This window comes from Bos mutus, chromosome 6 (assembly GCF_027580195.1).
Source record: "Bos mutus isolate GX-2022 chromosome 6, NWIPB_WYAK_1.1, whole genome shotgun sequence".
In the NCBI taxonomy this organism is placed as follows: domain Eukaryota; kingdom Metazoa; phylum Chordata; class Mammalia; order Artiodactyla; family Bovidae; genus Bos; species Bos mutus.
The window spans coordinates 80876518-80891995 of NC_091622.1; the positions used below are offsets into that span (position 1 = coordinate 80876518).

General features: G+C 34.4%; 1 protein-coding gene across 8 annotated transcripts in view; it reads right to left on the reverse strand.

Annotated features, from left to right (window-relative positions):
- Window positions 1-15478, reverse strand: part of EPHA5 (EPH receptor A5) — a 408061-nt gene that overhangs the window by 57931 nt on the left and 334652 nt on the right. For 6 of the 8 annotated variants that reach the window (XM_070372469.1, XM_070372467.1, XM_005887234.3 and 3 more), the window contains one exon: window positions 5872-5937. The exons of the other annotated variants lie outside the window; for them this stretch is intronic. In XM_070372469.1, the coding sequence (XP_070228570.1) occupies window positions 5872-5937 (66 nt within the window). The remainder of the gene's footprint in view (window positions 1-5871; window positions 5938-15478) is intronic. 8 annotated transcript variants of the gene reach the window in all.

A 15478-nucleotide genomic window follows, 5' to 3' on the forward strand; every position in this document is an offset into this window, starting at 1 on the left:
CTACCCATTTATACATATCTTCTTCTAGAAAATGATATTATTTTAGTACTAGAGGGGACATGAGAAATTACATTAAACGTAGGCATAGTTTATACTCATTAATGAAATTTATTAAAAGGCATTGAGTCATGCTTCCTATATAATATATAAGTGATTTCATGGTTAATTTGGAGATCAATCTATTTGCCCCCATATCTATCCAAAAGATTTAATAATACAACCTTGATATTAATGTTGCTCTTAAAAACAGCCCAAGCCATTGATTCTAAATTTGGATATTTGAAACTTCCATAGACATGAAATAGTAAACAATAATCTTTATGAATGGATGGAGGTACTAATGAATAATTTATTTCTCAGATGTAAACTGAGGATTAGATAATAAATTAAAGGTAGGAATGTGAAGCCCTCAAGGAGTACCAAGAACAGAATCAGAACTTTCTAAATGACAGTATTATGAACAATGAGGAGAGATGAGTGAACGAAAAAGCAAAAGGAGATTGTAGATCCTTACTCCACAATAACCTCCACAAAATCAGATTTTTCTTTATTTTAGCCTACTGAAATGAACACTGAATAAACACTCTTTTTCCTTAATTTTAAATACGGTGGGGAGGAAGCAATGGTGAAAGAAGTAATGGTTCTGCATTTTGATGTTTTTGAAAGAGTGAGCATATGCAGTACCTGGCTCAGAAATGGACATGCCTACAGCTGCTCCTCCATTGTCCAGATGGACTAAGAAATGCTTTACCAGTAAAAATATTCAAAAGGAAATGTTGCAGCAAACATTAGAGTCAATATGTCTTGCTTATAGAAAAGTTCCTTGTATTGTATCCTCTTTTCAAAACACATTTCTTCATATGTGCACACACTCTTGTTCTGACATAATAATGACCTCAGCCACTGCATAATGTTGCGTTTAAAATTTTATTGCTGGCATCTTAAAAAAAAAAAAAAAGTTATAGTTTTGTGGGAAAATAGTTTGACCTTTTCACTTCAAGTTTCTCTCCAACTGAAAAAAGGTAGTTTTAATAAAAGCTCAGGTAACTCATCCCCCATAAAATAAAGAAGCATGTGAATATTAGCTTATTATTAATAATAGTTAATAAATACTTAAAATAGATTGCTTTATTTCTCAGGACCACAGATCTATAAGAATGTGAGTGCAAATGCAGTAAAATGGGATATTGGATATATAGGTGGTCCAGCTAGTATTTGTATACAAGGTACGGGATTTTGATTTCTTTACAGATAATATAAGTTACACAAAACTGTAACTCATGTATTATCATTTACTGAAAATTCCCAGATACACTTTTAAAAGAAAATATACTCATTTTGGGAAACATGCTTTTCCTGCACAGGAAATGACAGCGATGATTATACTACAGAAACATAGCAAACATAGCTGTGTTCCCATCTCACATTCTACCAAGGGTACTAACCTCCTTATGACTAACGGCAATGTGAGAAGTGGACTTATGTCTTTTTTCATGCCTTGTATATTATTTTTAATTTCTATATTATAAAGGACAAAGGAAAAAACTTATGAACAACACTTTTAAAATAATGCAGTGTATATGAATTTGTAATTTGTTTCATTAACAAACTCTTTAAATCCTTCCAGAATTAGCAATAATGGGAAGACATGAATAATTTGAAATACTTTAAGGAATTCAAAGATGAATTATTGACTCTTCATTATTGAGTTAAATTTTAATTACCTTAGAATTCTGACATGAAATATAATTTATAAAGTGTGACATGTAAGGATTGTGTCTCCCTGTTTTCAACAAATTGTGTTCTAATGCGAGAGTAGGAAATTTCCTACTAATTTTTAAACTAGTTCATGGATAAATGAACTAGCTTATATGACCAATGATTTTCCCAATTAGAGTAGTCCCATTTAAAATCTCCTATGGTCTGAGGTGCCACAGGTATTATAAAAACGGGTTTGGGAGCAGTTTATAGTTACATTTTATATAGCAAGCCTTCAACTGGAATTTAATATATTATCTCTCTATTGTATGGAAAAGCCTCACACTTGCCTGCCATGAGCACATTAAATGAGGGTCTAAAATTATAAGGGATGATTTTTATTCTCTATGTATTTTTCCTAACTATAAGATAGAATAGTATTTCCACATATCTCCTGGGCAGAAATCTGTTGTAAATGAATGAAATAATCTGTGAAATGTATGTAAAAAGAAAACCTTGTTCACTTCAAATGTCAAGAAACTTTCAGTTCATTAAACTAAAGAAAAATAGTTCCTTGAAACATTAAAAAAATGTTTCAGTGTAATTCACGACCATTTTTGTCAGAAAAGTATGTTTTATTTTAGTTTTATTTTCTGAATTATGATAGAAGAGTTTATCCCTTGTACTTCTGATTTTAAATATTATTAAAAATAAGCAATAATAATTTCTAAAAGAATGAGGTTGACTTCCTAAAAATCAGAGTAGGTAAATCAACAAAATAAGAACTTAACATCTCTATTTTCAGCATAGTGAACTCCATTTTCCTTGTCATGCACACCCCTCAGAAGTAGTAAGTGCTGCAAAAGCATTGGAAAGCTTGAAACCTAATAAATGAAGAAAATAATCTAATGTGTTTGAATTCAAGAAATGTAAGAAAAACCCACCTGGGGACTATGGGATATTTCAGAACTTATAATAAACATGATGTTTTATATACACACATATATATATGTTTTTGTATTCATAGACAAAAGTGAATATCAAGGAACAAATAATAATTTTATTTTATAAATTTCACATATTAATATATCATTTACATTTAAGATTATCAATTCAATATTGGATGCCAGTAAAAATAGATTGGATGTAGCGTGGGAGGACTAGAATCTGAAACCAGCTGTGATTAAAAAACAAATACTTCTGTTAAAAATGTAAGCAGTCTTGGGGATAGAGTGCTTAAAATTTAGGCATCTGGGTTTCATTAGAACATATTATAGAAATATCATCCATAACTGGGTAGATTTTAATCAAAGCAAGAAGAATATTGTAAAAATTAACATTATACCTATGTTTACCGATTTCACAACAAAGTAAGCAACTAGAGTGACAAAAAATAATTTGAGATCAAGACAGCAACATGTAATTAGCATTTGCAAAATAATGGAGCATGTTTATGTGATGGAAACTACAATAGTAAAGCTCAGAACTCCATAGCCCTGGAGAAAATTTAATAAATCTGAATTGCAAAACCAAGGATCTAGATAAATGATGTTGAAATTATGTCTTTCAGACCCTGAGATTTCCACAAGGTATATTAAAATACTTCTAAAAGCCAGTATATTTACAATTGGCAATTTTCATGTATAAGCACTGCATTATATTAAGGTCAAAACCAAGCACACATATTCATGAGTAGTCTTTCAGAAATGAAAAAAAAAACAAAAACAAGATTCCAAAATCTCAGAATGTCCAACCTCTGTCCTGTAATTGTATATATGTCAGTTCACAAATGAAGACAGAATGATCCTTGTAAATTATTTATGTGGTAATTGACAAATCCTAATACGATTATACAAACAAAATTAAGAGATAAGATTTTAGGTCAAGGTTTCATAGTATTTTACTGATTCTAGTAGGAAAATTCTTCTCAGCCCTTAATTTCCACTATCTAAGGTTATTTTTTCCCCAAGGCTTTAATCTAAAGAAACATTATCTTTAACTGAAACCTCATACTGACCAGAAATTATGAAATGAAAGTTGAGATATCAGAGAATAAAAACATATTTAGCTTCCATTCACCCCAACCAATAATTTTGAACAAATTTCTGATTGTCTAATTTATGTAAACTCAATTAAAGTTTGTTTCTTTTGCTTTATTTTATTTTACTAAGAATGCATTAAAAAATTATGGCTCTTCCATAAATATTTGCACACAAACTGTTATCATTTTATTGGATACCTAAGCCCATTTGTGGCTAAATAACTTCTGTTTTTGGTGCTACAGACACACTCAAATGCACATACACACACAAATATAAAGGCACACACACAAACACACCAATTGAGTCAAAATTACTGACATTTTTAGAGAAAGATGTTAGGGAAAAAAGGGAAGATGATAGGAAATAAAACATGTTTTCTTAGGTTTCCTGGTATGTTCCTTGTGAAGGAAGTGTTCCACCTTTCTACTTTTCCTCCTTTATTTGTTCATTTTACAAACCCCCTGAAGTCAACTACACAGTAGAAAAAGATACTATTTTTTAAAACATCAAGCAATTTAAATCCAGTTAAAGTTAGTTTTCACCAATACTTTTCTGAGTCATGGCTTCATTAATGTTCATATACCCATTAAGGTATCTTTGAGGTTTAGTTCAAGGTATGTCTGGATGTCATTTTTTTTCTCCAAGATGTAAATTCTATGCTTCAATGATGATTTTATCTCTTATAATACCTATATTTGAGAGTCAAGTTAGAATAAGCAACTCAGTGACCGTTTTTAAGTTTTTTATAGAGCAGTAAAAAAAATAAAATAAAATCACAGTTTCAAGCCATTTATATTATACTTCAGCCACTGTCAGCCAGATTTCAGGGTTTTTTGTTTTTGGTATGTCACTGAAGTCCCAGGAACAAATCTGTACTTTCATATTAACTTCAAATTTTTTTTCAAATAAAAAAATTTCACAAGATTTAAAAAAAAGATCAAAGAATCTTATCAGTCTGTGTTTACACTCTCTTGTTCTCAGAAGATCATTGGTATCTCTTCCACCACTTCTCACATCTTCTACACACACTCAATCACACCACAGTTTTTTGAATCAACAAAAATTAATTTACACCTAGAGAATAAAAGTAACAATTTTAAAGGCCCAAGACAACCCTCTAATTCTCTAAAATGTATTTCAGTTCTTTTCTTGGCAAATTTCGCCTACAAATAATAGCTCAATATAGTAGTGGAGGGATTCAGACTCCTTAATCTAGACAGAAATTATCTGGTAGTTTTTACAAGGTAGCTCACTATTGTGTAGGAGTCCCTCTAAATCCCCTGGAGCAGGAAATGGCAACCCACTCCAGTATTCTTGCCTGGAAAATCTCAGGAACAGAGGAGCCTGGCAGGTTATAGTTGATGGGGTCACAAAGAATCAGACACGACGGAGTGACTGAGCACACAGCACTCTCTAAATCTATAAAGAGAGTTCTTTGTTCTTATGTTCTAGCCTATAAGTTTATTGCTATAACCCAAATATATATTTAAGATTTGTATTTGTAAATAATTAAGACTATCGCATTTGGACACTGACCCCCAAAATATGGATATTTTTTTTCTTCACTGGTACCAAATTAGAAATATCACTTATAATATCTGAAATAATTCAAGCTTAAAACTATTAAGTCAGCTGTTTAAAATTAAATGTGGTTCTGTTTTCCAATGCAACATATATCCACAATGATTATGAAAAAAGAATATCCCACTTATGTTCATTTCATGGTTCTGGGAGACAGAAAAAGTGACTTCACCTTGACAGAAGTAGCATTCTACTTCCATGTATAATATGGTTTTAATCTTAATGGAACAACATAAACAGTGACATGTTAAATGTAAAACAGATGTTAAAATCTTACAACTTCCTGGTTTAAATCAGGACCACAGTAAAAGCCTTGGAAGAGAAGTATGAATGCTTGACATAGGGGTGATACAGATATTTTATTTGAAAGTATATGTAGTGAAATCACTCAAGATTCTTTCTGGAACAGTTTCATTCTACTCTTCTTTTAAACTGTAACTGGTGCACTAACTACTAAAATGTACACAAATGAAAAAAAAAAAAAAAGGATGCTGACGATAATACATATAGGTGGGACAGCACATAGTGAAAGCAGGAGGGGAACACTAACCATATTAGGCTTGGATGGGCAACAGCGCACAGGGAAGAAGCCCTTCCACAGCCACAATCGCAGCAACTGAAAAGCAAACAAGAGAGCCCAAGATAAGGAAGATATCCCACTCCCTCGATACAGCATAAAGACACTACCAATTCAGACAGGTGTCTGTTTTGCTTTTTAAAAGCAAAAATTCCAACATGCATACAATTAATTTTTCCACAATGCCTTTCAAATTAAGAAGCATTTTATGGATTTAAGAAATACCATGCTGTATTAAATTGTTCTTTTTATTATACTTAAAGAGGTTATTTGATAGGAAATATAATGAGTCAATGTATTTGATTATCCAATTAAACAGACAAAGAAAGCTATAAGCCCATTTGAATATATCTTTCCTCAGAAATGCCTGCAAAATTTATATTCAAAGACATTCTAAACAGCCTTGTAAATAAATTTTTTGAGTAGAACCTACAAATTTAAGATGGAGAATAATGCCTTGCTCATTTGACCCACTGATTTCTTATAGCGGTATCATCATTTATCACAGACTATTGACAATGCTATGCTTACATGACTTCACCAATCATTTACGGAAAGTGACCATTTAATTTACATTTCATATTTTAAAAATGCATCTCCATAATATATTCATAGAGCTATTGCTATATATATATAAATCAACCTATATATATAATACATGCACCTTTCTGGATATTGCAAGATTCAATATTCTTTTAATTTTCCACATATTCATAGTAAAACAAAAATCCAGAAAATACCAAGTAAATTGTTTAATATAATGTATTTTATTGTTAGAAACCACATAAACTCTTGGCAGAATAGAACACAAAAGCTATTTAGTGTTTCAGTGAATTCACTTCCAGTTTTTATAAATTGCCCTTAGAGTGATTTCAAGACAACTGTGGGATGAGCTCAGTAATGATACCACATACCAGCAGGCCAAGACTTTTATCTAAACTCTGTTTATTTTGAACTTTAATTATGAAATATATCTACTCATTTATATCAAATAAGGAAAATACAATATAAACATTCAATATATTTGGAAATGCTAACAAAATTAGACAAGTATTTCCAAATCAAATTCCAATGGACTTTTCTCAAAGGAAAACTAAGCAAAGTTCCATATAGTTTCTTTGGAGCACTGATAGTACTTTAATTTTTCCCATTACTAAGTATCTGAGAATTTGGCTGCCACTAAAATGGCAACGTGACACTTATTTCCAATTTGATTATATGTATTTTAAAAAATATGCCAAATAATTATTTTCACTGTAGAGATATTAAAAGTCAAAGTTCAATATATCAAATTATTAAAATATTTATAAGAGTATATAAAGCATCTGTACAATACTTTGGCAAATCTTGATCTACTTCCTTAAAATTATATTTATTTCATTAATATCTTTGATATCTTAGATATGTTAACTTTCCTATTTCTTATGCTTATATAAGTACTCATATTTAGGGGTAGAAAACTATATAGTCCATGGGCCAAATCTAGCATACCATTTATATCTGTAAATACAGTATCATTGGAACATAGCCACACTCATTATTTGCCATTTATGGAGGAGTCCTGCTTGCTGTCATGGCAGACTTAGGTAGTTGTAACAGAGAATGAGTGGCCTGAAAAGCCTAAAACATTTATCTGGCACTTTAAAGAAAGTCTGCCTTCCTCTTCTTTTAAACTATTAGTTTTGTTAGATGAGGATGATTCCTTGATCTTTTTTTTTTCCCCCTCACAGTTTAAACATGATGAACGGCACATAAGTAGTTTCACTGTAATTGGCATTACCTAATGGCACAATTGAGCTTCCCTGGTGGGTCAGATGGTAAAGAATCTGCCTGCAATGCAAGAGACCTCGGTTCAATCCCTGGGTTGGGAAGATCCCCTGGAGAAGGGAATGGCTACTCACTCCAGTATTCTTGCCTGGAGAATCAGATAGACAGAGGAGCCTGGCAGGTTACAGTCCATGGAGAATCCCACGGACAGAGAAGCTTGGTGGGCTATAGTCCATGGGGTTGCAAAGAGCTGGACATGACTGAGCCACTAACGGCACAATTATCTCAATTTATTAATGGTTATTAATATGGAACATGTGCATATATGTTTTAATTTTGAATAGTAGATTTACAAATCAATAAATAATAAATAATATTAGATTGTTTAAAAATGTACACAATTGTTTTTTTAACAGTTAAAAAAAGCTGATGTCATCTCTAACAAAGTATAAATATCTTTATAGTTGAGTGTGCAGTTTATAAACTCATATAGAATTGTACTTAGGAAAGCAAGAACTGGGCTGTGATTGGTCATTACCTATAAGGACTTGTTTAATGCTTGATCAGTGTTCTAAGACTCAAAAAATACACTCATGATTTCAAAAATAATAGCATTTTATTCAGTCCTCTTCATTTGAAAGAATATAATAACACTTTTTTCTTACAAATTAATACATATACACACACATACTCACACACACTTCACTATAACACTGCAAATTTTACTTCTGAGGAATATAAATTTTATTACTTATCATTACACTTCAAATTTATAGTTTTTAAAAAGTTTAATCAAAAACCTAAAATCCTGAACCTTGGGGAACACATGTATACCTGTGGTGGATTCATTTTGATATTTGGCAAAACTAATACAATTATGTAAAGTTTAAAAATAAAATAAAATTAAAAAAATATTTCACTGTAAAAAAAAAACAAACCTAAAATCATGTAAAATCAAACACTCATACTTCTGTTTTTTTATGTCATTGTTTTAGATTTGGTACTGATATTTTCTTTGACTTGTTTTAAGATGGCATATTTATTTAAATACCCTAGTTAACTTATTTTTGCTTCAGATTACAGGCATAAAATAGGGATAATAATGGATTCTATCTCATAGGTTTTGTGAAAATAAAGTGAGAGAAAATATGTATTCACTTAGATCAGTGTCTGGCACATTGTATGCTTTGGGAGAAAAGTAATAGCTATTGCTCTTAGTTATATCATAATCAAAGTGATAGAATAGATTCTCATTATCTCAGAGAAATTTATTTTTTTCATGATCCATATACTACTACCATACTAAGTATTTCCATTTATAACATAACTAAATATCTAGTTCCATTCAGACCAACTCACATAAATACAGATGGCCAGTGTAATTTAAAAAATCATTTCCATGGAATAAGTTTTCTGAGGGTTTAGTGATCAGAGCATACTGTGCATTAATATATCATTAAGAAAATTAAAACTGAAGCTCCTTTTCTATAAATATCTGAAGTGGAATAGTAATCCCTCAAATTACCCGTTTTAAATAAACTCTGAGGATGCTGTCACAGTAACACTTCAGCACCAGATGGTATAAAAAACATGTTCTTTCCTTAATCAACAAATACTCAAAGTACAGGTTAAAAACGCTTACAAGTCTCAGAAATAATTTAGAAACTAAAATATGCTAGAAATAGCAGCCAATCTAATTTACGTGAGCTATGGTTCAACACAGAGTCCATCTGCATTCCCATCAGATTTTAGCACCTGGAGTCTGTAAGTAACTACATGCAGCTATAATAAGATCATTATTATCCAAGTTTAAAATACTTTAGCATTTCTAGACTTAATATAAAATGGTAGATCTTTGTTTTAACAAGATATTTTGATTTGTCCTTCTGAAGATTAACATGTTATAAGGGAAGCTTTCCAGACCCAAAGAAGATCCAAATGAAATTACTTTAGCCAGGTCTTACACAGAGTTGATCAATAAATGTACTAAGTGTGTCAGTGTAAGATAACCTCCCGTCTACTAAAGAAAGGTGATTATAAGTCTAGGGAAGAAATCCTCAAAGATACTAGATCAGAGAGCAAGACTACAGACTGTGGATAAATGATGACTTAAATTCTTAAACAAGAGATCATACAAGTGGATAAGAAAAACACAATGATCCTAAAAGATAAATGAGAGAGGCAGAAAGCAATTCCACCAAAGTATTTTAATTAAATAGAAAGTATTTTCAGTTTACTTTAAAAAAAAGGAAATGAAAAAGTTACTTAATTTACCATTTTAAGTAAAACAATGACAACAACAAAAATGATGGAACTCAGTGCTGGAGAAGAGAGTGTAATTTGTACCCTCAAAGGTCACAGTGAAAAGTACCATCAACACTTTAGAAAACAACCCTCTGAAACTTATTAAGAGCGACAAAAATGTCCTTACCTTTTGATTGTGTAGCAAAATGATTAAGATCATGGAGTTTGTAGTTAAATTAGCAGCAATCCCCAAAGTATTCACTAATAAATGTATAGCTTTTGGTAAACTAGCCAACTGATGTAAATGAGACAAATAATAGAAACTATATCACATAGGATTGCTTTGAAGAATGAGTTTGATTATATATGCAAAGCTTTCTGCACTGTCCTGGGTTTACAATTAGCACTTAAAAAATGTTTAAACTGATATTATTTTAATGACATGGTCTTATGGCAAAAAGTCAGGAGCAGACAATATGCATGAGGCTGGCTATAGACTTTAAAGGAGCCAATGACTAACACATAAATATCTTGCAGTTCACAAAATCTATTTGTGGAGTTTATGAAGGAATGAAATTAATACAGTATAATATTAAATTTTTTAAACATTAGGTAAAAATTGGTGTGCAGAGAAACAAAATGATGACAAAAAAGCATACAAAATCTTTAAGAGTTACTGTATTCAAGCATTTCATGAATTTGCATTTTTATGAGACAATTTTAGTTCTCTCTGATTTCAATTTTTGTGGTAATTTCACTTAATTTTAAGAAAAGCAAAGAATTAAAATAATTCCAATTATAATGCTTATCACAATATACTGTCATTTGCAGCACATCAGTTTTAAAATGCTAAAAATAACTTAAATATGTAACATATTTAAAACAAAAGAAGTTTAGGATATTGTTCAGTTAACACTCACAATGTTGTTTTATACATTTCTCAAAAAAATCTCATTCTGCAGTACTTTTTGCATCTGTCTTAATTTACTGTCACCCTTCTTAGATTCATTATTGATTTCCTGATGAAACTAGACTAAACTGAAAACATTTTTTGCAAAAACTGGGAAATAGATAAGAAACATAATGATAAGACATATGGTTCCCAAACCCTGCACCTCAGTCCCCATACTTCTGACAAAAAGACAGAAAATTATTCCACCCTCCAAGAGAAGGTAATGCAAAATGGCTAGAAAGACATGTGCATGTGTGTTTATGAATAATTCTTAGGGGAAACACACATCCACAGCACATTCATCAAATTATATGTATAAATTAATCGCTATTCTCTAGTCATTTTGTAAGCGAATTGGAATAGGACATAGTTTTATGCAGTAATTTAAAAATATTTTCCAGTAGTCTGCTTCCTTCCTACTAAAAATCTTATAATTCCTCATCAATAGTAATAGCTGTCTCGATATTACACCTTAGGATCCCTCATCAAAAACTATCCTAGGACTCTCTGGTGGCTCAGTGATGAGGAATCTGCCTGCCAATGCAGGGAATATCAGTTTGATCCCTGATCCAGGAAGATCCCACATGCCACAAAGCAACTAAGTTCATGTGTCTCAATGATTGAGCTTGTGTTCTAGAGCCAGGGAGCCACAATGACTGAGCCCATGTGCTGCAACTACTGAAGCCAGTGTGCCCTGGAACCTGTGCTCCACAAAAAGAGAAACCAGGCAACGAAATGAAGAGTAGCCCCCAGTCATTGCAACTAGAGAAAGCCCATGCAGCAATGAAGACCCAGCACAGTAAAAAATAAAATAAATAAAATTATTGAAAAAACACCTGTCCTAGCCAAGTACTACTCCCTGGTAGGTGAGAGGTTTTGAAACATCAGTGGATGTTGATTGATTAGTCTTGATCAAGATTAGTCTTAGCTAATCAAGTTATAAACCTGGCACACTTCACATCTTGCTTTGAAATAATAAGAAATATGCATGTGTGCTAAGTCACTTCAGTCATGTCCAGCTCTTTGCAACTCTATGGACTGTAGCCCGTTAGGCTCCTCTGTCTATGGGATTCTCCAGGCAAGAACACTGGAGTGGGTTTTCATATCCTCCTTCAGCGGAATCTTCCTCATCCAGGGATCCAACCAGCTTCTCTTATGTTGCCTGCACTGGGAGGTGGGTTCTTTACCACTAGTGCTATCTGGGAAGCTATATATATATATATATATCTGCTAAGTTGCTTCAGTCATGTCCGACTCTGTGCGACCCCATAGACAGCAGCCCACCAGGCTTCCCCGTCCCTGGGAATCTCCAGGCAAGAACACTGGAGTGGTTTGCCATTTCCTTCTCCAATGCATCAAAATGAAAAGTGAAAGTGATGTTGCTCAGTCGTGTCCAACTCTTAGCGGCCCCATGGACTGGAGCCTACCAGGCTCCTCCATCCATGGGATTTTCCAGGCAAAAGTACTGTAGTGGGGTGCCATTGCCTTCTCCATATATATATACACACCAGCATATATCAGCTCATGGTTCCTGACAAGGAACTCTTAGAATCTTTGATATATTGAGGAACTAGGCAAATCTTTTGTTCTAACTTCCAGTTCTTGACTTGGGCGCCTAAAATGCTTGTGATTTCCTAATAAGAGTTCTAGGAGCATCTCTTCTTCTAATATTTGGTCTTTAATTCTGGATTCTGACACAAAGCTCCTAACCACTTCCAATTTTCTGGGTGATAGGAGTGTCTTTGTTTCTAATTAGGTGACTTCTTGGTGGGTTGGTTGCCAGAAAGAACAAATCATGATTAGAAATGTCAAATTTACAGCCTTACCTCTCATTCTCGAGGGAGGGGAGAGGGATTGGAAATGGAGTTAATGATTCATTATGCCTACATAATGAAACCTCCACGAAAATCCTCAAAATACACCCATAAACTGGAAGGCTGGGATACTGCAACTCCACGGGATAGATGTTCCTGCAGTTGACCTCTTCCTATGTATCTCTTCACCTGTCTATCTGTATCTTTTACCAAATCTTTTACTATATAATCAACTGGTAAATATAAGTAGGTGTGTCCCAGAATTCTGTGAGCTGTTTTAGCAAATAATCTAAGGTAAGGAGGGGAATCATGGGAGCCTTTGATTTGTGGCCTAGACACAGAGAAGCTATGAGTAACCTGGGGACCTAGCATTGATGGATGTGTCAGAAGTAAGGGAGAGCCTGGGACTGAGCCCTTACCCTGTGGGGTCTGTGCTAACTCTGTTTAGTATCAAACTGAGTTGAATTTAGGACACTCAGGGAACTTCACAGGGAATTGCCTGGTGTGGAAACTATAACCCCAGACATCTAGTATTAGAAGTGTTGGAATTGTGGTAGTAGTGTGAAAGTAAAGGAGAAACACACAACAGGACTCTGTTTTTCCAACACACTTGCTTTATCCTGTGTTTCCTGTTTCAAGCCTGAAAAATCCTATGGTAATATTCATACTAAAGTAAAGAATTCTGGGACTCAGAGACAGGTGTCAACTAAAAAATGATGTACAACTTGAGAGTTGCAAGTTAAGTTTCATGTGGGGCAAAATGAAGACTGTAGCCTCTTCCCAGGTACTGGGTAGGGGGGCTCAACTGGAAAAATAATTGAGGAATACTCAGGGCTCAGCTGAAAGATGCTGAGTTCGATCTGTTGTAGGGGACTGAATGGTCTTCGCTGAGTGGTTAAGTAACAGGCTGATTTGACACTTTCCCTCAATTTGACTGCCATTACAGAATTTGTCAGGATAAAAGTGAGGAAAATAGATGAGTTTTGCTCTGAAGAAAAGGGTCATGACTCCTCCTGGCCAGTTTCAGTTTTCTAGGATGATTGAGAAATTTACAGGAGTGGTGGAGGTCTCATTCCATGCAGTGATCCCATAGGGAAACCCACTCATTAATTAAAATACTTCCTCGTTCAGGGGCCGCACATAAGAACTGGCCATTCAGCGACCTAAGCAGCCACGGTAATCTTAGATTGCCGGAGGCAGAATCTGACATGTAAAATGAGCTGAAACAATTCTGGGGTGACTCCTGGAGGAGTTAACCTCACAAGTAGCACATGGGCCCACTACACAAGTTCACTAGTGATTTTTATCCCTGACAAATTCAGCTTAAAATGAGAAACAGAATCTCTCAAAAACAGAAACAAAGGGGTGTCAGAAAGCCAGCCTCTGACTAACACTCCAGCCAGATTCATGTACAATACATAACGGAGCTCATACATACAAGTACCTAGTTAACTGCAGAAATAATATTAAAACAGATCTCAACCTAAAATGGCCAAATTGGATTTCTTTTGATATTTCAAAATTGATATTTTTGCATGCACAATTAGAAAAGGCTGGCTACGCTTACCTTGACTGGTATCTAGAAGCTTCTAAAAGAGTAAATGAGAGAGTAATTTCTTTGCAGGAAACCAACAAGAAATTGCTTGAAACTATATCAGAACCAAAAACAGCTGCTAGTACTGACTCACAAGGCCAGGGGGGTGGCGGCCCGGAGGACCAACCCCACATCCAAGGAGTGGTGGCTGCGTGAGCGCAGGAGGACCTAGAGGAGCTATCCCACGTTGAAGGTCAGGAAGGGTGTCAGTGAGGAGATATCCCTCGTCCAAGGTAAGGAGCAGGGGCTGCGCCTTGCTGGAGCAGCTGTGAAGAGATACCCCACGCCCAAGGTAAGAGAAACCCAAGTAAGACAGTAGGTGTTGCAAGAGGGCATCAGAGAGCAGACACACTGAAACTATACTCACAGGAAACTAGTCAATCCAATCACACTAGGACCACCACCTTGTCTAACTCAATGAAACTAAGCCATGCCCGCGGAGCAACCCAAGATGGGTGGGTCATGGTGGAGAGGGCTGACAGAATGTGGTCCACTGGAGAAGGAAATGGCAAATCACTTCAGTATTCTTGCCTTGAGAACCCCATGAACAGTATGAAAAGGCAAAATGATAGGATTCTGAAAGAGGAACTCCCCAGGTCAGTAGGTGCCCAATATGCTACTGGAGATCAGTGGAGAAATAACTCCAGAAAGAATGAAGGGATGGAGCCAAAGCAAAAATACCCAGCTTTGGATGTGACTGGTGATAGAAGCAAGGTTCGATGCTCTAAAGAGCAATACTGCATAGGAACCTGGAATGTCAGGTCCATGAATCAAGTCAAATTGGAAGTGGTCAAACAAAAGATGGCAAGAGTGAGTGTCAACATTCTAGGAATCAGTGAACTAAAATGGACTGGAATGGGTGAATTTAACTCAGATGACCATTATACCTACTACTGCGGGAAGGAATCCCTCAGAAGAAATGGAGTAGCCATCATGGTCAACAAAAGAGTCCATAATGCGGTACTTGGATGCAGTCTCAAAAACGACAGAATGATCTTTGTTCGTCTCCAAGGCAAACCATTCAATATCACAGTAATCCAAGTCTATGCCCCAACCAGTAATGCTGAAGAAGCTGAAGTTGAACGGTTCTATGAAGACCTACAAGACCTTTTAGAACTAACACCCAAAAAAGATGTCCTTTTCATTATAGGAGACTGGAATGCAAAGTAGGAAGTCAAGAAACACCTGGAGGAACAGGCAAATTTGGCC